The sequence below is a fragment of the Astyanax mexicanus genome, chromosome 9, assembly GCF_023375975.1.
Source record: "Astyanax mexicanus isolate ESR-SI-001 chromosome 9, AstMex3_surface, whole genome shotgun sequence".
NCBI classification, from domain to species: Eukaryota; Metazoa; Chordata; class Actinopteri; order Characiformes; family Acestrorhamphidae; genus Astyanax; species Astyanax mexicanus.
Genome location: NC_064416.1, coordinates 14,131,150 through 14,154,720, shown reverse-complemented (window position 1 = coordinate 14,154,720; position 23,571 = coordinate 14,131,150). Strand labels below are relative to the sequence as shown.

Here is a 23,571-nt window from a genome sequence, read left to right as displayed (position 1 = left end):
ATATCAAGAGCTCTGATTTAAAGGAACATAAATTTAAAGTACCCAGTTTGCCGGTGAAACACAAGTGAATAATTACACAATTAAATATTTTTTAACAAACTTCCAGATTTATTATCTTTTTTGTGACAAACAAAATTTACATCATATTTACAATCGTCATTATTTAACGAGGATTTTCTTTATCACAACATTTTAAACAATACAAGAAAAACATTCAGATGCAAGTAAAAAGCAAAAAAATAAAAAAGAAGATACAAGGTTTTTGAAATATGCTGAGTCAAGCAAATAAACTGTACTAATGCTTTAGAATGTGCAGGATGTGTCAGTGTGTGTATATTTATGTTCATTTGACCAGGGGTGCACACACTTTTGCATAAAACCATGCATATACACCATACATGTGTGTGCACTTCCTTTTCTTAAATTTCCAATAAAAAGGCACTTTAGAGCCAGTGTATTTTCCTGAGTCACTATTTATATATTGCAGTTACTAAATCACTCGTGATGTAACAATCTGAGAAATATGTAACCCTGTTATCTCCACACAAAAGACTGAGCTGAGTTTGCTGAGATGAATGAACTGAAGTGTCTGAGAGGATCCTCACAGTGAAACGACACCTGAAACAACACAGCAGCTGCCACTCCTTCTTGGAATGTGAATAACATCAAAATATCTCCTTTTCTCTTTAAACATTTCTAAACATTTTTTCCTAAGACACACTGTGTAAACCCCATGCTGATTTAACCACAGTTAAACTTGTGTTAAGGCCTAAACTCTGAAGGCACGGCCCAACTGCACACCCACACTCTTACAAAATAAATATGCAACAAAGGGTTGTTTGGGGGATTCCCTATAAAACTCACTTTTTTACACTATAGAATCTATTTTGAATGAATGCTTCAAGAGATGTCTGAATATGGATCTCAATTTAAAGCTATAAAACAATGTTCAGGTACTGCAAATTTTCTATAAGAAATTATGTGAACATTCTTTTGAACTGTAAAGGTTATTTCCTGAAAAGTCCTTATTCCTAAGAAGTGCAATACACTTTATATTGAAGTAAAGGTGGAAAAAGAGGTGGAAATAATATTATTAAAAGAGTAACTGAGAAAAACAATGTCCTCAACATGGAGACGATTCTGCAGGACAAGTATTTTTAAATTATGACATTTTTAGTAAATTCATTACATTCTTATTTTAAGTACAGAAACGACACCAAAGTTCAGGATCTAGCTGCTGGAAAATGTGTGGCTCGGACAAAGCAAATAAAATGTATATTTATATACTGGGAATGTACTGTTCTGTCTAGGAATCTGTCAGATTGTGTGTACCATATTTTATATATGTACACACTCTGTGATTGTTTTTCTTTACCCAGGAAATCTCATTTGGATTTCTCAATTGCACCTCTTCAACTGCATGATTGATATGACATTGTTTTTTTCTTTCTATGAAAGTTTCTATTATATCGTTCTATTATATCTTATTAATTCCCATCTACTTGTATATATGTATATATTTGTATTTATACATTTATTCCACTCATCTGTACATTGTTCACTTTAAAAATCTGTTTACATACATTACGTTTTCTCTATTACCGGTAGTTAAATTCATGCACCTTACACATTCATTCTACCTCATCTTATCCATATAGTCAAGTTAGCACATACTTATGTGCTCATTATATGCTTCTGCTTTTTGTTATTGTAATTTCTCAATGACAATACAGTTGATTGATCTAATTTGATCTGACCTGACTTGATCGGACCTGAGATGCTCTAACCTAATCTGATCCAAGCAACCAGACTTTTGTTAGGTTCCCTTTCTCTAATAAATAGTTTATTTAGCAATTGGTGCACTAATTAAATGAGTATTCCAAATGATATTAAGAAATCCTATTATCTTTTTTATATGGAATATTTACTTCAGTTTGGTATTCAGTTTGTAACAGCAACTGTATTTTATTTACAGTATTATCACTAACGTGTAGACTCTGGTACAATGTGAGTCTTGTAATCCCTTTTTCCTAACATCAAAAGATAAAAAAAAAATAAAGAAAAAATACTAAACATTCTTCACACATATCATTTTACAACAGCAGTTCTCTATTGTGCATTGACAGGAATCAAAAATGATCTGCAGTGTTTAGATCCAGTCCTAAACTCACAGCAACAATCATTATAAAAAAAATCAATTAGTAGTAATCAGGTAATCATTTAAGAGGAACACTCACACACAGTCTGGGAAAAAAAGACATGACATAAACAGCAAATGTCATGCCATAGCTTATTTTTAATACAACAAGCTGGAATGTGAGCATATATCCAACATCCTGACCTCACTAGGGGCCCTATTTTAGTGATCTACAGGCGAGTCATCAACCGTGAACCTCACATATTGATTTAGGCTGTGTCAGCTTGTCTTTAATATCGTAACGATGAAAAAAGTGTGCCTCGGCAGCTCGAAACGTGCAAAAGGCATGTACTAATTCTCTTAATTAATCATGGGTGTGTTTTGGACGTAAAGTGAAATAAAGTTTGTCAGTTGCTATTCCTTTTAAGAGCCAGGTGTGCTCTGACTTTGGCAGATTGGTATTTTAAGGGCACACAGCTTCTGCACTTCTCGGCAGAGGAAATTTACGCTGTAAATGTGTATGAGGAGGTAATTTAAGGGAATAGCAATGTTATTTTATTCTGTTTATTGTTGATGTGAAAATAGGGTTTGTGCACTGCTGTACATCTGTGTGTGTATGTAACAAGCGGGGGTGTACGTATGTTGAGTGTATGAAGCACGCCTGAGTTGCTAATATAGCAATGAGCGTCAGACGATTGACTGTTGTCAGGGTTCAAATCAGTGTTTTCCGTTACCAATATACATTTTCCAGACCATCAGCGGCAATATACTCCTAAGCGTCTTTGCTTTTAAACTGCGCAGGCACAAGGGTATGAAAATAGACTGTTGGCAGGGTAAGATAGCAATGAGCATCACAATGTGCCTTGCACGGGTTTTAAGATAGGGCTCTAAGTCTTACCAGCTCTCATCACTGAATGCAATCAAATCCTTAAAATCATTACACAGCCTTCACTAGTGCAGAGTTGAAACAGTCCAAAGGAATGGCAAAAGAAACAACAACTAAGCAGGTGTCCCATAACTTTTGTCCATTTAGTGTACTTTCAGGATTAAGGAGCATCAGCTAAGTTGGATAAGTAAGTTGGATTTTCTGTGAGCTCTTTTTTTTAAATTTAGCATGGCAATTTTCCAGGCATAGACTGGACAGCCCTACCAATGAGTTTCAGACAGGTACTGTCCACAGTTCACACCTCATAGAGAACTGAAGACCATTTCTCCTCAATAAATACTCCCTCAAATTCAACACATATCGTTTCTTTAAAGCAAGACACTACTAAAAGAAAGGCTTTAGAGTATAAATAAAGCAATAATGCACTTATTATTTAAAGTACTTTTTTTATAGTACTCTTTTATAGTAGCATCTTCTGGAGCATCTTCCTGAGTTATCGTCTTTATATCTCTTTTTTTCCAGGTTCAAACATCAAACCTGAAACGTCCCTTAAACCACATCAGCACCACTGCACGACTGCTGGACTGCATCAGGCAACCCGACCTCTGGAATGTCTCACAGCCCACAGTGTGCCATTCTAAGCTGGCCAGTAGAGAAAATGCTGGATAAAGTGCCACAGTGACTGTTGTCCCGGCGATGTGTGGTTGCCATGGTTACGTATTGCGGATTATCCGGCGGTTCCACATGCCGCGCTTAGAGTGGTAGTAATGGAAGAAATTCTTCAAGTACATCCGCTCCACTTCCAGTCCCGCCTCCAGGATCCTACGGGCCAGAGCAATACATCATCAACCACATCCAGACATAAGCAATTACACATGAATAAACATGCATAGACCATAACTATATACAGTAACTGTTATAATTATGAAAAAGTGTGTAATATTGAAAAGCAGGTTTAATACTGCATGGTTCAGTAGGCATCTGGTTAATTAACTAAATATTTAACATTTATATTAGATAAGAGCTTGTAGGGGTGTAACAGTACACAAACGTCATACTTCAAAAATGAATTCAGGTTTCTTTTCATTAAAAATTAAAATACAGTTGTGCAAGTTACAATGTGTTACATCTACTGCCTCACAGTGCACCCCACAGGTATTCAATACAAACTGTACAGTAAAAATAAAAGACTAAGTACACTTCAACACACCTAACACACTTACACATCAGCTTCATGAGTTAAAATAAAATGTTAAAGCCAGAATATCGGTGAAACACTTGTGATATATGCAGTCAATTCCGAACCCAAGGTGAGAATATCAAAAGATAAAGAGAGATAAAACAAGCATATCAGCCTTTTACTCTCCATATATGTCAGTGAGAGGGAGAGGAGAAAAATCACAAGCATGTCAAGCAGTTAACTACAGTTAGTGATGCTTCTAAACCACTACAGTTTCTTCCTACAATCCCAAGCAAAGTAAAGTTAAAGTATTTACTCTAATAGTGGGCACCACATACTCTCTATGCACCTGAATGCACCAAACCTGAATCATGACGATTTAGTGCAAGTAGTTTGTTGTGTTTGTTACAGCCAACAAACAAACAGTAATGTCCTACCTGTCCAGTAGTTCCCAGTCCTCTCCTCCCCAGCGGTCAGTGAAGTCTTTGGTGTTCATGCCACCAATAGAGTCCAGGTCAGATTTATAAATCCCCATCAACCCAAAGCCATTTACTTCCCAGTATCCTGCAGAATGTGCAAAACAAAACTGTATCTGAGATTTTTCAGATCTCTGAATGTGTAAAATGTTTTTAGAAAGTTTAGACACAACACCTCATTCAATAGTTTTTTTTCCACATTGTAAATGTATACTGAAATCATCCAGACTATGACGGTAAAAATAAGGAATCATGTAGTAACTTAAAAGTACACCAAAATAACAGACCAAAATACTCTGTGAAGCTTTATCTGGGGGCTGTTAACTTGCAGTTTCTGAGGCTGGTAACTCTGATGAACCTAACCTGTGTAATTCCTTTTCTGGGGCAGTCCAGATGAGAGCCAGTTTTATCATAAAGTTTTATGGTCTTTGGAACTTTGCACTTTAAGAATCTTTAAAGTTCTTAAAGATTTTCGGATTGATTCCTTAGTTTCTTGCCATAATATGGATTAGAACATTAATTAAATAGAACTATTCACTGTATACCAACTCTACCTCTTCACAACTTTATAACTGATTCTCTCAAACACATTAAGAGGCAAGAAATACAAATAATTAATAGCTGTTAACTGAAAGCCATTCGAGTTGACAAGATCATAAAGTTAACTAAGAAGATGTCAAGATGTGCAAGAGATTATTCCTTTTTTTCTTTATAGTTGGGATGACTTTATTATTTATCTACAATAAAGATCATTTTATAATAATAAAAAAAAAACACTGACTTTAAGGTGTATCCAAACTTTTGACTGATACTTTACATATAAGATTTAAACATTCATTAAATGCTGCATCTTCTTAAAAACCTAACTTTATATAAATAATCACAAAGTCCTTTAAACATCACTAAAAACATGGCTATTCTACACTATGCTATGCTATACTACATAATTCCTGTGAACCGCTGCAGTGCCATAATCCCGACAATCAGAAGAGTTTTCCTTTTTCTATTACAATTAATCCCAGTTTTGTTAAACCTTAAGATATACAAGAGTGTAATAAACATTATGATCCACCAGTGGGCTCTGGGGTTGTTAATGAGTAATAGAAAGCAAGTGAGAGAGATCAGTGAGTGTACCGTCAGGTTCTTGAGGAGTAGCACCACAGTTAAGCCTCATCACTATAGGAGCGAAGGTCATTCGTCCTTCAATACAGTGTTTCCTCACCGAGTCTATGAACCCCAGTGGAAAATGGATGTGTAGATCACACAGAAACACAATGCTGTGTTTATTCTGAGAAAGATAAAGAAACATGTTTATTCAGATTTTAGAAATGTGTAAATATTATTAAATCGCATTTATTAGTGTATTGAAGTCAGGAGTGCACTCACTTCAATTAGATCTATTCCAGCCTGCAGTCCTGCTGATCTCTGAAAGTTTCCTTCTAGTCTAAGGTACTGATATCTGGGACAACACACACACATACAAACATACTATGAAATATAATGACATTCATAAACCACATAAACCACTATTTACAGCAGCATTATGAGTAATTTGCTATTTTTCACTGCTAGGCTTCAATTGTGGTTGGAAAGTGCGATTTACTATTACTCCACTGCTGTAAATACAAATTAAGCACAGAAGCACAGAAGCACTGAAGCTGGAGATACAAAAAAGTGGGCGATATAGCCCTAAAATAATCATCACCATATTTCATGGTATTTTTGTGCTTATGATACTCTTGGCGATATGACATTGAATAAAAAAAAGCAAAGCACATCCTACTGTAACAAAATAAAAATTAAATTGTATTACTGCATACGACATGATATAACTGAGACATTAACAAATACAAGAATCTGATTTATCAGATTTGTAACAGAAGTCAATGTCACAATACTAATAATGCACTCCATATATCTCCATATATCCAGGGTTAAAGTACAATAAATGATACTGTACAGATAAAATCTATCTCTAGTAGATATATAATGGGAAATGAGAACAGTGTGAATATTTCTTTTGCTAAAAGCAGCAAAAAAGTAGAACCCTGATGTGATAATTAGGGGTGGGTGATATGGCACGATATTTCAGGGTATAATATCGTTTAGATTTTTTAAAATGTTGGCGATATTATTGCGTACGATACGATATGGCACAAACCTAAGTGAAAGATGCATTTGAACTGAGGCACTAGAGCAATATTACAGTTTTATGATTCTGAAGCTGCTAGTTCATGGTAAAAATAATGCAGATGTTGCTTTAATGCTTAGTTCATAGGTGTACTCTGTACAGTCTTATACATACAATTGGGCATGTAAAATGAGTTGTGAATTTTCTAAATGTGAAAAGATAAACAAATCATAGTTAGAAATTAAAAACTTGTATGTAAACATTTGTAATTTTTTTGTTACAATAACGATATAAAATAATACATACACAAAAAATATGTATTTCACATGGCATTACTTTTGCTTTTTTAATATGTTTAATTGAGTAATTCTGTGTATGTACCTGGGCAATTGAGAGTCTTCCAAGGCTTGTTGAACGTCCATATCTGTGCTGGAAAAGTCAGTGACGATGATGTTGAAGTTCTTGTCTCCAGTGGCTTTGTACAGCTCCTCCATATCTGCTATAAACTGCTGGACCCAGCGAGCCTGGTTCTTCACTACACACACAAACACAAACACACACAAACACACACACACACACATAGAATGCCATTTAGCATTCACACACATAGAATGCCAACAATCTTTAAACCTGCACTTTAAAGCATCACCTGTAGAAGTCACAGTTATTGCCAAAAATTACAAAAAAATTGTTTTCCTGTATTTGTACTTTTTGAATATGCAACGTATACTAAACGTATATCTGAGATTAATTATGCAGAACTATATTTAAATAAAGCACAAATGTGTGACATCTACATTAAGATGAAACACTTTATATAAGGATAACAAATCACACATACAAGTTCAACTGATGACATGAATATTAGTAATGACTAATTCCCTGGTATATCTTAGTCAGCTGTTTTTTTTATTGCTAACCCCTTAACATGCAGGCCTTTTTTGGATTTTTTCTGCCTGATAATACACACCTTAATCTTGAGGATTTCTATTCAAGCATTACATAAAAAGGTTTCATATTTGATAAAAAAATGTTACTATAAATTATAATTATATTAGAAAATACTTAAACATATTAAACTAAATCTGCAACTGCCAAAACATAATCAATACAAATGATAAAATGTGTGCTTTCCTGAACCTCTTCTGAACATTTTAAAATCAATATTTTAGTGAATAGAAATCAAACATTTAATTCCTCCAAACCTGTCTTTTTAATTTTATGTCTACTTTTTCCCCACAACTCACAAGATTTAGATTGATTTTTCTCACTGATATTAAATTATTATTTGGAGCAGAGAGTGAACAGGCAGCTTCACCAAGTGTCCTGTAGGAGGAGTCTTCAAAGCCTTCACAGTTTTTTTTTTAGAATGTAAATAACTTATTTTACTGCAAAGAAAAAGGGTTTTGTATCACCTACACTTGTGGCCCTAATACGAGCCATGGTCTGTTCAGGAGATTTACTCCATTAAAATTTTAGATTTATAACAAGTTATTCAGTTCTTTCAGATTATTTAAACACTGTGTGTTAATGTGTGTATCTGACCTGGGATGATGAAGTGGACAGTAGCTGTGGGGTTCCACTGGAAGTTATGAGGGTTGCAGAAGAGCAGCTGTGGGCTATATTTCTGCTTGTAAACAGACCGGCTTCGTTTCTGGTCTTTCCTAAGGAGGTAGATATACTGAGCCAGACGGACCCTGTTACCCGCCCTGTCCAACAGATCCAACTCCAGCAGGTACCGAGTGCCCTGAGGAACGTCAGGCCGTTTCTCTACATTCACTATCTGCTGCATGGAGAACTCACTATACACACACACAAAGACACACACATACAAAATGTGATTTCTGACTGTATATATATACAATAATATATTAATTATGGATTATTCAGTATCTAAAATAAATTGTTTGGTATACCATATGAGATATTCAGTACCTAGAATTAATTATACAGTATCCACTATGAATTAGCCAGTACCTGGAATTCATTATTCAGTACCTACTATGAATTTTTAGTGGCCCTTGAGTTATTCAGTTTCTAAAAACCTCTGGAATATAATTAAGAGGAAGATGGATCATCACAAGCCATTAAACCAAGCTGAACTGCTTGACTTTTTATACCAGGAGTGACATAAATGTATCCAAAAGCAGTGTGTAAGAATGGTGGAGGACAGCGTGCCAAAATGCATGAAAACTGTGATTAAAACCAAGGTTATTCCACCAAATATTGATTTTTAAACTCTTAAAACTATATATATATATATACGTATATATATACGTATATATATATATACGTATATATATACGTATATATATATATATATATATATATATATATATATATATATATATATATAAACTTGTTTTCTTTCAATTATTTGAGGTCTGAAAGCTCTGCATCCATTTTTGTTATTTTAGCCATTTCTTATTTTCTGCAAATAAATGCTCCAAATGACAATATTTTTTATAGAATAGAACAACAACGTATACATACCAATAAGTAGCAAAATCAGAGAAACTGATTCAGAAACTGAAGTGGTCTCTTAATTGTTTCCAGAGCTGTATAATACTAGTTATTCTGCAACCACTATGAATTAGTCAGTATCTACTATAAGCTATTTTTTGTCTAGAATAAAATAATTAACTTTTTTTTCCCAAACTGTAGCTATTTTTACTCACACACAGGTTCATTCTATTTCATACCTTGGGTATTTCTCGTTGAGTTTATCCATGAACGCCTGCACCACAAACATGGCTTCTGATTTGTCGATCAGCAGATTGCCGGACACGTTACAGGTTAGATCTATCCAGTCAGATCGCATCGTCTGAAAATCCATAGGCTTCACCTGAAAGGTCTGAGCCCAGTTCACCTCAGCGTCAAAGCCAATCTTAGTGAAGAAGTCATCGTCCAAGTCTCCATACATCATCCAGTCATCGACAGTTTCATCTTCTTCCCCGAATTTGGACAGATTCTTCTCTTCTTCTGCTGCATCTTCATCTACCTTTCCCTCTAACCTCCCAACTCTCCTCCATGTGTTGTTACTTTCCTCAATGGGTGGAGCCACAATGCCTTTGTGCCTCTGCTCAGGACTGGAGTTGAGTAAATGGGACTTAGTGACCTTCTTTTTGGTGTCAAGATGCTCTGTATCCTGAAGAACAGAATTATGATATTCTTCATGCTTAAAATCATTGAACTTGCTTTCACTGATGGAATCATCTAATTTTTTTAATTTATGAGGCACTATGTCCTTATAGTCTGATGCATAGTTAGTCCTTTCTTTCTCCTGATCTTCGGACCTGTCTTTGGGACCGTCCAGCAGGGTTGCATTGGTCTTCCCACTTAGTACAGCTCCACGTTCCTCTGGGATATTCTCCTTTGCTTTGGCTTCAAAAGACATAGCTATTGAGACGTTCTTTGTTTGCATGTTGTTTGCATTACCAGCTAGAAGAACCTGGCTATTATTTAATCTGTCCTCAATATGTTGTGGAACTCCAGCCTTAGCTTTAATGCCAGTCTTTCTTTTGGATGGTTTATTTTTAGAACCACCCAAAGCTGAGTGTTTAATAGTTTTATTTTTATTTAATCTATTTCTTGACCACTCTGATTGCACTGCATGTGCTTTATTATTTGCAAAGTCGTCTAATATCACTCCTTTACCAGGTTTATCATTAACCTCAACCAGTACATCCTGAGGTTCCTGAAGTAAAGATCCTTGAGGCTGGAGATCTTCTATATGTTCCCTTTTTTGGAGAGACAGATCATGTCCATCACTACTTTGTACATTTGACCTCTTGATTTGTCCTTTGCGCAGTATGATAGAGGACTGCTGTACAGACTTTTCCACAGTCTTGTTTAGGATCTGGAGTTCTGCATGTTCTTGCTGGTGGTTGTCTGCTGTCCTATTCTGCTCTGAAAGCCAGTTTGGTGAATTCTCCTGCTGTAGCCCCAACGATCCGTTCATATTTTCATTATCTCTCCACGTCCTTTTTCTACTCTCGTTGGTCAGAGGTAGAGACAATAGTTTTCTTTGGCTCTGTGTTGGGTAGTCCTCCTCCTCTTCTTCTCTATATTTTCTTTCATAGTCCTCAAACCCTCGTTTTGGCCTCCATCCTCTCCTGCCTTCATCTGAAAGAAATGAATAAGAAACTAGATTGCAGTTCCTGCAGAAACTGCGAGTGTGATTGCAGTGCTGGCTGGTATCTGCTAAGGTGTTGCTAAGGTGTTGCTATGGTATCTGGGGTGGTTGCTAAGGTGTTGCTAGGTGGTTACTAGGTGGTTGCTAAGGTGTTGCTAGGCGGTTGCTAAGGTGTTGCTAGGCGGTTGCTAAGGTGTTGCTATGGTATTTGGGGTGGTTGCTAAGGTGTTGCTAGGTGGTTGCTAGGTGGTTGCTAGGGTGTTGCTAGGCGGTTGCTAAGGTGTTGCTATGGTATCTTGGGTGGTTGCTAAGGTGTTGCTAGGTGGTTGCTAGGTGGTTGCTAGGGTGTTGCTAGGCGGTTGCTAAGGTGTTGCTATGGTATCCGGGGTGGTTGCTAAGGTGTTGCTAGGTGGTTGCTAGGTGGTTGCTAGGGTGTTGCTAGGCGGTTGCTAAGGTGTTGCTATGGTATCCGGGGTGGTTGCTAAGGTGTTGCTAGGTGGTTGCTAGGGTGTTGCTAGGCGGTTGCTAAGGTGTGGCTATGGTATCCGGGGTGGTTGCTAAGGTGTTGCCAAGTGGTTGCTAGGTGGTTGCTAAGGTGTTGCTAGGCGGTTGCTAAGGTGTTGCTATGGTATCCGGGGTGGTTGCTAAGGTGTTGCTAGGTGGTTGCTAGAGTGTTGCTAGGCGGTTGCTAAGGTGTTGCTATGGTATCCGGGGTCGTTGCTAAGGTGTTGCTAGGTGGTTGCTAGGTGGTTGCTAGGGTGTTGCTAGGCGGTTGCTAAGGTGTTGCTATGGTATCCGGGGTGGTTGCTAAGGTGTTGCTAGGTGGTTGCTAGGTGGTTGCTAGGGTGTTGCTAGGCGGTTGCTAAGGTGTTGCTATGGTATCCAGGGTGGTTGCTAAGGTGTTGCTAGGTGGTTGCTAGGTGGTTGCTAAGGTGTTGCTAGGCGGTTGCTAAGGTGTTGCTATGGTATCTGGGGTGGTTGCTAAGGTGTTGCTAGGTGGTTACTAGGTGGTTGCTAAGGTGTTGATAGGCGGTTGCTAAGGTGTTGCTACGCGGTTGCTAAGGTGTTGCTATGGTATTTGGGGTGGTTGCTAAGGTGTTGCTAGGTGGTTGCTAGGTGGTTGCTAGGTGGTTGCTAAGGTGTTGCTAGGCGGTTGCTAAGGTGTTGCTATGGTATCCGGGGTGGTTGCTAAGGTGTTGCTAGGTGGTTGCTAGGGTGTTGCTAGGCGGTTGCTAAGGTGTTGCTATGGTATCTTGAGTGGTTGCTAAGGTGTTGCTAGGTGGTTGCTAGGTGGTTGCTAGGGTGTTGCTAGGCGGTTGCTAAGGTGTTGCTATGGTATCCGGGGTGGTTGCTAAGGTGTTGCTAGGTGGTTGCTAGGGTGTTGCTAGGCGGTTGCTAAGGTGATGCTATGGTATCCGGGGTGGTTGCTAAGGTGTTGCTAGGTGGTTGCTAGGTGGTTGCTAGGGTGTTGCTAGGCGGTTGCTAAGGTGTTGCTATGGTATCCGGGGTGGTTGCTAAGGTGTTGCTAGGTGGTTGCTAGGTGGTTGCTAGGGTGTTGCTAGGCGGTTGCTAAGGTGTTGCTATGGTATCCGGTGTGGTTGCTAAGGTGTTGCTAGGTGGTTGCTAGGTGGTTGCTAGGTGGTTGCTAGGGTGTTGCTAGGCGGTTGCTAAGGTGTTGCTATGGTATCCGGGGTGGTTGCTAAGGTGTTGCTAGGTGGTTGCTAGGGTGTTGCTAGGCGGTTGCTAAGGTGTTGCTATGGTATCCGGGGTGGTTGCTAAGGTGTTGCTAGGTGGTTGCTAGGTGGTTGCTAGGGTGTTGCTAGGCGGTTGCTAAGGTGTTGCTATGGTATCCTGGGTGGTTGCTAAGGTGTTGCTAGGTGGTTGCTAGGTGGTTGCTAGGGTGTTGCTAGGCGGTTGCTAAGGTGTTGCTATGGTATCCGGGGTGGTTGCTAAGGTGTTGCTAGGTGGTTGCTAGGTGGTTGCTAGGGTGTTGCTAGGCGGTTGCTAAGGTGTTGCTATGGTATCCGGGGTGGTTGCTAAGGTGTTGCTAGGTGGTTGCTAGGGTGTTGCTAGGCGGTTGCTAAGGTGTTGCTATGGTATCCGGGGTGGTTGCTAAGGTGTTGCTAGGTGGTTGCTAGGTGGTTGCTAGGGTGCTGCTAGGCGGTTGCTAAGGTGTTGCTATGGTATCCGGGGTGGTTGCTAAGGTGTTGCTAGGTGGTTGCTAGGTGGTTGCTAGGGTGTTGCTAGGCGGTTGCTAAGGTGTTGCTATGGTATCTGGGGTGGTTGCTAAGGTGTTGCTAGATGGTTGCTAGGTGGTTGCTATGGTGTTGCTAGGCGGTTGCTAAGGTGTTGCTATGGTATCCAGGGTGGTTGCTATGGTGTTTCTAGGTGGTTGCTAGGTGATGTATATGCAAAAATTTGATTAAATGGTGTTTGCACGTTGCTACGCAACGTGCAAATACATCAATCAGCTATGCACGCTAGGTTGCTCTGGCCGTTCGGGGGTGTCCAAACTTTTGACCCGTGGCTCCATTACACACAGTACTGGGGGGCCGGGGTGTCCAAACTTTTGACCCGTGGCTCCATTACACACAGTACTGGGGGGCCGGGGTGTCCAAACTTTTGACCTAATGCTGTTTTATCCCATAGCTGCTCCATACACTCACAGTACTGGAGTTCTAGCTACCTGTCCTTCGATCTAGCTGCCGTCCTCCGATTGGCCCCATTCATTCCAATGGGGCCACTTCGTACGACATTCGTACGAAATCCGTACGTCGTAACTTTTCGTAACGCATATTTTCGGAAAGAGCTCAATAAGTTCTGCAGGTCCTCAATTGGTTTCATCTTAGTATTTCAAAAATTGCGACGTCCACGGACGTGCAAAGTTCTGCCCATTCATTTTCTATGGGCAAAAAAACGCGTACTTACGAAGTTTTTACGAAAAACGTAAGTCCGATCGGAAAGCTGTATACAAGCCCACCATTCCCGATATGGACGCACGTTTTCTCTTTTGAACGAAGTCGATATTTCGAAAACTGCGGCACTAGTTAACCGGACAAAAAACAGGTGGAACTAGATTGCAGTTCCTACAGAAACTGCGAGTGTGATTGCAGTGCTGGCTGGTATCTGCTGTGGTGTTGCTAAGGTGTTGCTAAGTGGTTGCTAAGGTGTGGCTATGGTATCCGGGGTGGTTGCTAAGGTGTTGCTAAGTGGTTGCTAGGTGGTTGCTAAGGTGTTGCTAGGCGGTTGCTAAGGTGTTGCTATGGTATCTGGGGTGGTTGCTAAGGTGTTGCTAGGTGGTTGCTAAGGTGTTGCTAGGCGGTTGCTAAGGTGTTGCTATGGTATCCGGGGTGGTTGCTAAGGTGTTGCTAGCTGGTTGCTAGGTGGTTGCTAAGGTGTTGCTAGGCGGTTGCTAAGGTGTTGCTATGGTATCTGGGGTGGTTGCTAAGGTGTTGCTAGGTGGTTGCTAGGTGGTTGCTAAGTTGTTGCTAGGCGGTTGCTAAGGTGTTGCTATGGTATCCGGGGTGGTTGCTAAGGTGTTGCTAGGTGGTTGCTAGGTGGTTGCTAGGGTGTTGCTAGGCGGTTGCTAAGGTGTTGCTATGGTATCCGGGGTGGTTGCTAAGGTGTTGCTAGGTGGTTGCTAGGTGGTTGCTAGGGTGTTGCTAGGCGGTTGCTAAGGTGTTGCTATGGTATCCAGGGTGGTTGCTAAGGTGTTGCTAGGTGGTTGCTAGGGTGTTGCTAGGCGGTTGCTAAGGTGTTGCTATGGTATCCGGGGTGGTTGCTAAGGTGTTGCTAGGTGGTTGCTAGGTGGTTGCTAGGGTGTTGCTAGGCGGTTGCTAAGGTGTTGCTATGGTATCCGGGGTGGTTGCTAAGGTGTTGCTAGGTGGTTGCTAGGTGGTTGCTAGGGTGTTGCTAGGCGGTTGCTAAGGTGTTGCTATGGTATCCGGGGTGGTTGCTAAGGTGTTGCTAGGTGGTTGCTAGGTGGTTGCTAGGGTGTTGCTAGGCGGTTGCTAAGGTGTTGCTATGGTATCCGGGGTGGTTACTAGGTGGTTGCTAGGGTGTTGCTAGGCGGTTGCTAAGGTGTTGCTATGGTATCCGGGGTGGTTGCTAAGGTGTTGCTAGGTGGTTGCTAGGGTGTTGCTAGGCGGTTGCTAAGGTGTTGCTATGGTATCCGGGGTGGTTGCTAAGGTGTTGCTAGGTGGTTGCTAGGTGGTTGCTAGGGTGTTGCTAGGCGGTTGCTAAGGTGTTGCTATGGTATCTGGGGTGGTTGCTAAGGTGTTGCTAGATGGTTGCTAGGTGGTTGCTATGGTGTTGCTAGGCGGTTGCTAAGGTGTTGCTATGGTATCCAGGGTGGTTGCTATGGTGTTTCTAGGTGGTTGCTAGGTGATGTATATGCATAAATTTGATTAAATGGTGTTTGCACGTTGCTACGCAACGTGCAAATACATCAATCAGCTATGCACGCTAGGTTGCTCTGGCCGTTCGGGGGTGTCCAAACTTTTGACCCGTGGCTCCATTACACACAGTACTGGGGGGCCGGGGTGTCCAAACTTTTGACCCGTGGCTCCATTACACACAGTACTGGGGGGCCGGGGTGTCCAAACTTTTGACCTAATGCTGTTTTATCCCATAGCTGCTCCATTACACACAGTACTGGAGTTCTAGCTACCTGTCCTTCGATCTAGCTGCCGTCCTCCGATTGGCCCCATTCATTCCAATGGGGCCACTTCGTACGACATTCGTACGAAATCCGTACGTCGTAACTTTTCGTAACGCATATTTTCGGAAAGAGCTCAATAAGTTCTACAGGTCCTCAATTGGTTTCATCTTCGTATTTCAAAAATTGCGATGTCCACGGGCGTGCAAAGTTCTGCCCATTCATTTTCAATGGGCAAAAAAACGCGTACTTACGAAGTTTTTACGAAAAACGTAAGTCCGATCGGAAAGCTGTATACAAGCCCACCATTCCCGATATGGACGCACGTTTTCTCTTTTGAACGAAGTCGTTATTTCGAAAACTGCGGCACTAGTTAACCGGACAAAAAACAGGTGGAATAATAATAATAATAATAATAATAACTAGATTGCAGTTCCTGCAGAAACTGCGAGTGTGATTGCAGCGCTGGCTGGTATCTGCTAAGGTGTTGCTAGGTGGTTGCTAAGGTGTTGCTAGGTGGTTGCTAAGGTGTTGCTATGGTATCCGGGGTGGTTGCTAAGATGTTGCTAGGTGGTTGCTAGGTGGTTGCTAAGGTATTGCTAGGCGGTTGCTAAGGTGTTGCTATGGTATCCGGGATGGTTGCTAAGGTGTTGCTAGGTGGTTGCTAGGGTGTTGCTAGGCAGTTGCTAAGGTGTTGCTATGGTATCCAGGGTGGTTGCTAAGGTGTTGCTAGGTGGTTGCTAGGTGGTTGCTAGGCGGTTGCTAAGGTGTTGCTATGGTATCCGGGGTGGTTGCTAAGGTGTTGCTAAGTGGTTGCTAAGGTGTTGCTAGGCGGTTGCTAAGGTGTTGCTATGGTATCCAGGGTGGTTGCTAAGGTGTTGCTAGGTGGTTGCTAGGCAGTTGCTAAGGTGTTGCTATGGTATCCGGGGTGGTTGCTAAGGTGTTGCTAGGTGGTTGCTAGGTGGTTGCTAGAGTGTTGCTAGGCGGTTGCTAAGGTGTTGCTATGGTATCCGGGGTGGTTGCTAAGGTGTTGCTAGGTGGTTGCTAGGTGGTTGCTAGAGTGTTGCTAGGCGGTTGCTAAGGTGTTGCTATGGTATCCGGGGTGGTTGCTAAGGTGTTGCTAGGTGGTTGCTAGGTGGTTGCTAGGGTGTTGCTAGGCGGTTGCTAAGGTGTTGCTATGGTATCCGGGGTGGTTGCTAAGGTGTTGCTAGGTGGTTGCTAGGTTGTTGCTAGGGTGTTGCTAGGCGGTTGCTAAGGTGTTGCTATGGTATCCGGGGTGGTTGCTAAGGTGTTGCTAGGTGGTTGCTAGGTGGTTGCTAAGGTGTTGCTAGGCGGTTGCTAAGGTGTTGCTATGGTATCCGGGGTGGTTGCTAAGGTGTTGCTAGGTGGTTGCTAGGTGGTTGCTAGGGTGTTGCTAGGCGGTTGCTAAGGTGTTGCTATGGTATCCGGGGTGGTTGCTAAGGTGTTGCTAGGTGGTTGCTAGGTGGTTGCTAGGGTGTTGCTAGGCGGTTGCTAAGGTGTTGCTATGGTATCCGGGGTGGTTGCTAAGGTGTTGCTAGGTGGTTGCTAAGGTGTTGCTAGGCGGTTGCTAAGGTGTTGCTATGGTATCCGGGGTGGTTGCTAAGGTGTTGCTAGGTGGTTGCTAGGCGGTTGCTAGGGTGTTGCTAGGCGGTTGCTAAGGTGTTGCTATGGTATCCGGGGTGGTTGCTAAGGTGTTGCTAGGTGGTTGCTAGGTGGTTGCTAAGGTGTTGCTAGGCGGTTGCTAAGGTGTTGCTATGGTATCCGGGGTGGTTGCTAAGGTGTTGCTAGGTGGTTGCTAGGTGGTTGCTAGGGTGTTGCTAGGCGGTTGCTAAGGTGTTGCTATGGTATCCGGGGTGGTTGCTAAGGTGTTGCTAGGTGGTTGCTAAGGTGTTGCTAGGCGGTTGCTAAGGTGTTGCTATGGTATCCGGGGTGGTTGCTAAGGTGTTGCTAGGTGGTTGCTAGGCGGTTGCTAAGGTGTTGCTAGGCGGTTGCTAAGGTGTTGCTATGGTATCCGGGGAGGTTGCTAAGGTGTTGCTAGGTGGTTGCTAGGTGGTTGCTAAGGTGTTGCTAGGTGGTTGCTAAGGTGTTGCTATGGTATCTGTGGTGGTTGCTATGGTGTTTCTAGGTGGTTGCTAGGTGATTTATATGCATAAATTAGATTAAATGGTGTTTGCACGTTGCTACGCAACGTGCAAATACATCAATCAGCTATGCACGCTAGGTTGCTCTGGCCGTTCGGGGGTGTCCAAACTTTTGACCCGTGGCTCCATTACACACAGTACTGGGGGGCCGGGGTGTCCAAACTTTTGACCCATGGCTCCATTACACACAGTACTGGGGGGGGCCGGGGTGTCCAAACTTTTGACCTAACGCTGATTTATCCCATAGCTGCTCCATTACACACAGTACTGGAGTTCTAGCTACCTGTCCTTCGATCTAGCTGCCGTCCTCCGATTGGCCCCATTCATTCCAATGGGGCCATTTCGTACGACATTCGTACGAAATCCGTACGACGTAACTTTTCGTAACGCATATTTTCGGAAAGAGCTCAATAAGTTCTACAGGTCCTCAATTGGTTTCATCTTCGTATTTCAAAAATTGCGACGTCCACGGGCGTGCAAAGTTCTGCCCATTCATTTTCAATGGTCAAAAAAACGCGTACTTACGAAGTTTTTACGAAAAACGTAAGTCCGATCGGAAAGCTGTATACAAGCCCACCATTCCCGATATGGACGCACGTTTTCTCTTTTGAACGAAGTCGATATTTCGAAAACTGCGGCACTAGTTAACCGGACAAAAAACAGGTGGAATAATAATAATAATAATAATAACTAGATTGCAGTTCCTACAGAAACTGCGAGTGTGATTGCAGTGCTGGCTGGTATCTGCTATGGTGTTGCTAGGTGGTTGCTAGGTGGTTGATAGGCGGTTGCTAAGGTGTTGCTATGGTATCCGGGGTGGTTGCTAAGGTGTTGCTAGGTGGTTGCTAGGTGGTTGCTAAGGCGTTGCTAGGCGGTTGCTAAGGTGTTGCTAGGCGGTTGCTAGGTGGTTGCTAAGGTGTTGCTAGGCGGTTGCTAAGGTGTTGCTATGGTATCCGGGGTGGTTGCTAAGGTGTTGCTAGGTGGTTGCTAGGTGGTTGCTAGGGTGTTGCTAGGCGGTTGCTAAGGTGTTGCTATGGTAACTTGGGTGGTTGCTAAGGTGTTGCTAGGTGGTTGCTAGGTTGTTGCTAGGGTGTTGCTAGGCGGTTGCTAAGGTGTTGCTATGGTATCCGGGGTGGTTGCTAAGGTGTTGCTAGGTGGTTGCTAGGGTGTTGCTAGGCGGTTGCTAAGGTGTTGCTATGGTATCCGGGGTGGTTGCTAAGGTGTTGCTAGGTGGTTGCTAGGTGGTTGCTAGGGTGTTGCTAGGCGGTTGCTAAGGTGTTGCTATGGTATCCGGGTGGTTGCTAAGGTGTTGCTAGGTGGTTGCTAGGCGGTTGCTAGGGTGTTGCTATGGTATCCGGGGTGGTTGCTAAGGTGTTGCTAGGTGGTTGCTAAGGTGTTGCTATGGTATCTGGGGTGGTTGCTAAGGTGTTGCTAGGTGGTTGCTACGGTGTTGCTAGGCGGTTGCTAAGGTGTTGCTATGGTATCCAGGGTGGTTGCTAAGGTGTTGCTAGGTGGTTGCTAGGGTGTTGCTAGGCGGTTGCTATGGTATCCGGGGTGGTTGCTAAGGTGTTGCTAGGTGGTTGCTAGGTGGTTGCTAGGGTGTTGCTAGGCGGTTGCTAAGGTGTTGCTATGGTATCCGGGGTGGTTGCTAAGGTGTTGCTAGGTGGTTGCTAGGGGGTTGCTAAGGTGTTGCTAGGCGGTTGCTAAGGTGTTGCTATGGTATCCGGGGTGGTTGCTAAGGTGTTGCTAGGTGGTTGCTAGGGTGTTGCTAGGCGGTTGCTAAGGTGTTGCTATGGTATCCGGGGTGGTTGCTAAGGTGTTGCTAGGTGGTTGCTAGGTTGTTGCTAGGCGGTTGCTAAGGTGTTGCTATGGTATCCGGGGTGGTTGCTAAGGTGTTGCTAGGTGGTTGCTAGGGTGTTGCTAGGCGGTTGCTAAGGTGTTGCTATGGTATCCGGGGTGGTTGCTAAGGTGTTGCTAGGTGGTTGCTAGGGTGTTGCTAGGCGGTTGCTAAGGTGTTGCTATGGTATCTGGGGTGGTTGCTAAGGTGTTGCTAGATGGTTGCTAGGTGGTTGCTATGGTGTTGCTAGGCGGTTGCTAAGGTGTTGCTATGGTATCCAGGGTGGTTGCTATGGTGTTTCTAGGTGGTTGCTAGGTGATGTATATGCATAAATTTGATTAAATGGTGTTTGCACGTTGCTACGCAACGTGCAAATACATCAATCAGCTATGCACGCTAGGTTGCTCTGGCCGTTCGGGGGTGTCCAAACTTTTGACCCGTGGCTCCATTACACACAGTACTGGGGGGCCGGGGTGTCCAAACTTTTGACCCGTGGCTCCATTACACACAGTACTGGGGGGCCGGGGTGTCCAAACTTTTGACCTAATGCTGTTTTATCCCATAGCTGCTCCATACACTCACAGTACTGGAGTTCTAGCTACCTGTCCTTCGATCTAGCTGCCGTCCTCCGATTGGCCCCATTCATTCCAATGGGGCCACTTCGTACGACATTCGTACGAAATCCGTACGTCGTAACTTTTCGTAACGCATATTTTCGGAAAGAGCTCAATAAGTTCTACAGGTCCTCAATTGGTTTCATCTTCGTATTTCAAAAATTGCGACGTCCACGGACGTGCAAAGTTCTGCCCATTCATTTTCAATGGGCAAAAAAACGCGTACTTACGAAGTTTTTACGAAAAACGTAAGTCCGATCGGAAAGCTGTATACAAGCCCACCATTCCCGATATGGACGCACGTTTTCTCTTTTGAACGAAGTCGATATTTCGAAAACTGCGGCACTAGTTAACCGGACAAAAAACAGGTGGAATAATAATAATAATAATAAGAAGAATAAGACTTAAGAAGATCAATACTGTGATTGCATTACTGCAATCACACTAATAATAATAACTAGATTGCAGTTCCTGCAGAAACTGCGAGTGTGATTGCAGTGCTGGCTGGTATCTGCTAAGGTGTTGCTAGGTGGTTGCTAAGGTGTTGCTAGGTGGTTGCTAAGGTGTTGCTATGGTATCCGGGGTGGTTGCTAAGATGTTGCTAGGTGGTTGCTATGTGGTTGCTAAGGTATTGCTAGGCGGTTGCTAAGGTGTTGCTATGGTATCCGGGATGGTTGCTAAGGTGTTGCTAGGTGGTCGCTAGGGTGTTGCTAGGCGGTTGCTAAGGTGTTGCTATGGTATCCGGGGTGGTTGCTAAGGTGTTGCTAGGTGGTTGCTAGGTGGTTGCTAAGGTGTTGCTAGCCGGTTGCTAAGGTGTTGCTATGGTATCCGGGGTGGTTGCTAAGGTGTTGCTAGGTGGTTGCTAGGGTGTTGCTAGGCGGTTGCTAAGGTGTTGCTATGGTATCTGGGGTGGTTGCTAAGGTGTTGCTAGGTGGTTGCTAGGTGGTTGCTAGGGTGTTGCTAGGCGGTTGCTAAGGTGTTGCTATGGTATCCGGGGTGGTTGCTAAGGTGTTGCTAGGTGGTTGCTAGGTGGTTGCTAGGGTGTTGCTAGGCGGTTGCTAAGGTGTTGCTATGGTATCCGGGGTGGTTGCTAAGGTGTTGCTAGGTGGTTGCTAGGGTGTTGCTAGGCGGTTGCTAAGGTGTTGCTATGGTATCTGGGGTGGTTGCTAAGGTGTTGCTAGATGGTTGCTAGGTGGTTGCTATGGTGTTGCTAGGCGGTTGCTAAGGTGTTGCTATGGTATCCAGGGGGGTTGCTATGGTGTTGCTAAGTGGTTGGTAGGTCACTACTAAGCAGTTGCTAGGTGGTTGCTAAGGTGTTGCTATGGTATCCGGGGTGGTTGCTATGGTGTTTCTAGGTGGTTGCTAGGTGATGTATATGCATAAATTTGATTAAATGGTGTTTGCACGTTGCTACGCAACGTGCAAATACATCAATCAGCTATGCACGCTAGGTTGCTCTGGCCGTTCTGGGGTGTCCAAACTTTTGACCCGTGGCTCCATTACACACAGTACTGGGGGGCCGGGGTGTCCAAACTTTTGACCCGTGGCTCCATTACACACAGTACTGGGGGGCCGGGGTGTCCAAACTTTTGACCTAATGCTGTTTTATCCCATAGCTGCTCCATTACACACAGTACTGGAGTTCTAGCTACCTGTCCTTCGATCTAGCTGCCGTCCTCCGATTGGCCCCATTCATTCCAATGGGGCCACTTCGTACGACAATCGTACGAAATCCGTACGACGTAACTTTTCGTAACGCATATTTTCGGAAAGAGCTCAATAAGTTCTACAGGTCCTCAATTGGTTTCATCTTCGTATTTCAAAAATTGCGACGTCCACGGGCGTGCAAAGTTCTGCCCATTCATTTTCAATGGTCAAAAAAACGCGTACTTACGAAGTTTTTACGAAAAACGTAAGTCCGATCGGAAAGCTGTATACAAGCCCACCATTCCCGATATGGACGCACGTTTTCTCTTTTGAACGAAGTCGATATTTCGAAAACTGCGGCACTAGTTAACCGGACAAAAAACAGGTGGAATAATAATAATAATAATAAGAAGAAGAAGAAGAAGAAGAAGAAGAATAAGACTTAAGAAGATCAATACTGTGATTGCATTACTGCAATCACACTAATAACTAGATTGCAGTTCCTACAGAAACTGCGAGTGTGATTGCAGAGCTGACCGGGGTACCCAAACTTTTGACCAGTTGCTCCATTACACACAGTACTGGGGCTCTGGGGTGTCCAAACTTTTGACCCGTGGCTCCATTACACACAGTACTGGGGCTCTGGGGTGTCCAAACTTTTGACCCGTGACTCCATTACACACAGTACTGGGGCTCTGGGGTGTCCAAACTTTTGACCCGTGGCTCCATTACACACAGTACTGGGGCTCTGGGGTGTCCAAACTTTTGACCCGTGGCTCCATAACACACAGTACTGGGGCTCTGGGGTGTCCAAACTTTTGACCCGTGGCTCCATTACACACAGTACTGGGGGGCTGGGGTGTCCAAACTTTTGACCCGTGGCTCCATTACACACAGTACTGGGGGGCTGGGGTGTCCAAACTTTTGACCCGTGGCTCCATTACACACAGTACTGGGGCTCTGGGGTGTCCAAACTTTTGACCCGTGGCTCCATTACACACAGTACTGGGGGGCCGGGGTGTCCAAACTTTTGACCTAATGCTGTTTTATCCCATAGCTGCTCCATTACACACAGTACTGGAGTTCTAGCTACCTGTCCTTCGATCTAGCTGCCGTCCTCCGATTGGCCCCATTCATTCCAATGGGGCCACTTCGTACGACATTCGTACGAAATCCGTACGTCGTAACTTTTCGTAACGCATATTTTCGGAAAGAGCTCAATAAGTTCTACAGGTCCTCAATTGGTTTCATCTTCGTATTTCAAAAATTGCGACGTCCACGGGCGTGCAAAGTTCTGCCCATTCATTGTCAATGGGCAAAAAAACGCGTACTTACGAAGTTTTTACGAAAAACGTAAGTCCGATCGGAAAGCTGTATACAAGCCCACCATTCCCGATATGGACGCACGTTTTCTCTTTTGAACGAAGTCGATATTTCGAAAACTGCGGCACTAGTTAACCGGACAAAAAACAGGTGGAATAATAATAATAATAAGAAGAAGAAGAAGAAGAAGAACTAGATTGCAGTTCCTGCAGAAACTGCGAGTGTGATTGCAGTGCTGGCTGGTATCTGCTAAGGTGTTGCTAGGTGGTTGCTAAGGTGTTGCTAGGTGGTTGCTAAGGTGTTGCTATGGTATCCGGGGTGGTTGCTAAGATGTTGCTAGGTGGTTGCTAAGGTATTGCTAGGCGGTTGCTAAGGTGTTGCTATGG

At 43.2% G+C, this 23,571-nt stretch overlaps 1 protein-coding gene across 1 annotated transcript in view; it reads right to left on the bottom strand.

Moving 5' to 3' along the window:
* Positions 1-85: 85 nt before the first annotated feature.
* The window catches only part of b4galnt3b (beta-1,4-N-acetyl-galactosaminyl transferase 3b), a 57,094-nt gene continuing 33,608 nt past the window's right edge, over positions 86-23,571 (bottom strand). Inside the window, exons 14-20 of the mRNA XM_022679522.2 lie at positions 9,513-10,935; positions 8,356-8,612; positions 7,192-7,345; positions 6,066-6,138; positions 5,814-5,967; positions 4,641-4,767; positions 86-3,845 (exon numbers count right to left, since the gene is read on the bottom strand). Coding sequence (XP_022535243.2) covers positions 3,737-3,845; positions 4,641-4,767; positions 5,814-5,967; positions 6,066-6,138; positions 7,192-7,345; positions 8,356-8,612; positions 9,513-10,935 — 2,297 coding nt within the window. The 3' untranslated portion in view covers positions 86-3,736. The remainder of the gene's footprint in view (positions 3,846-4,640; positions 4,768-5,813; positions 5,968-6,065; positions 6,139-7,191; positions 7,346-8,355; positions 8,613-9,512; positions 10,936-23,571) is intronic.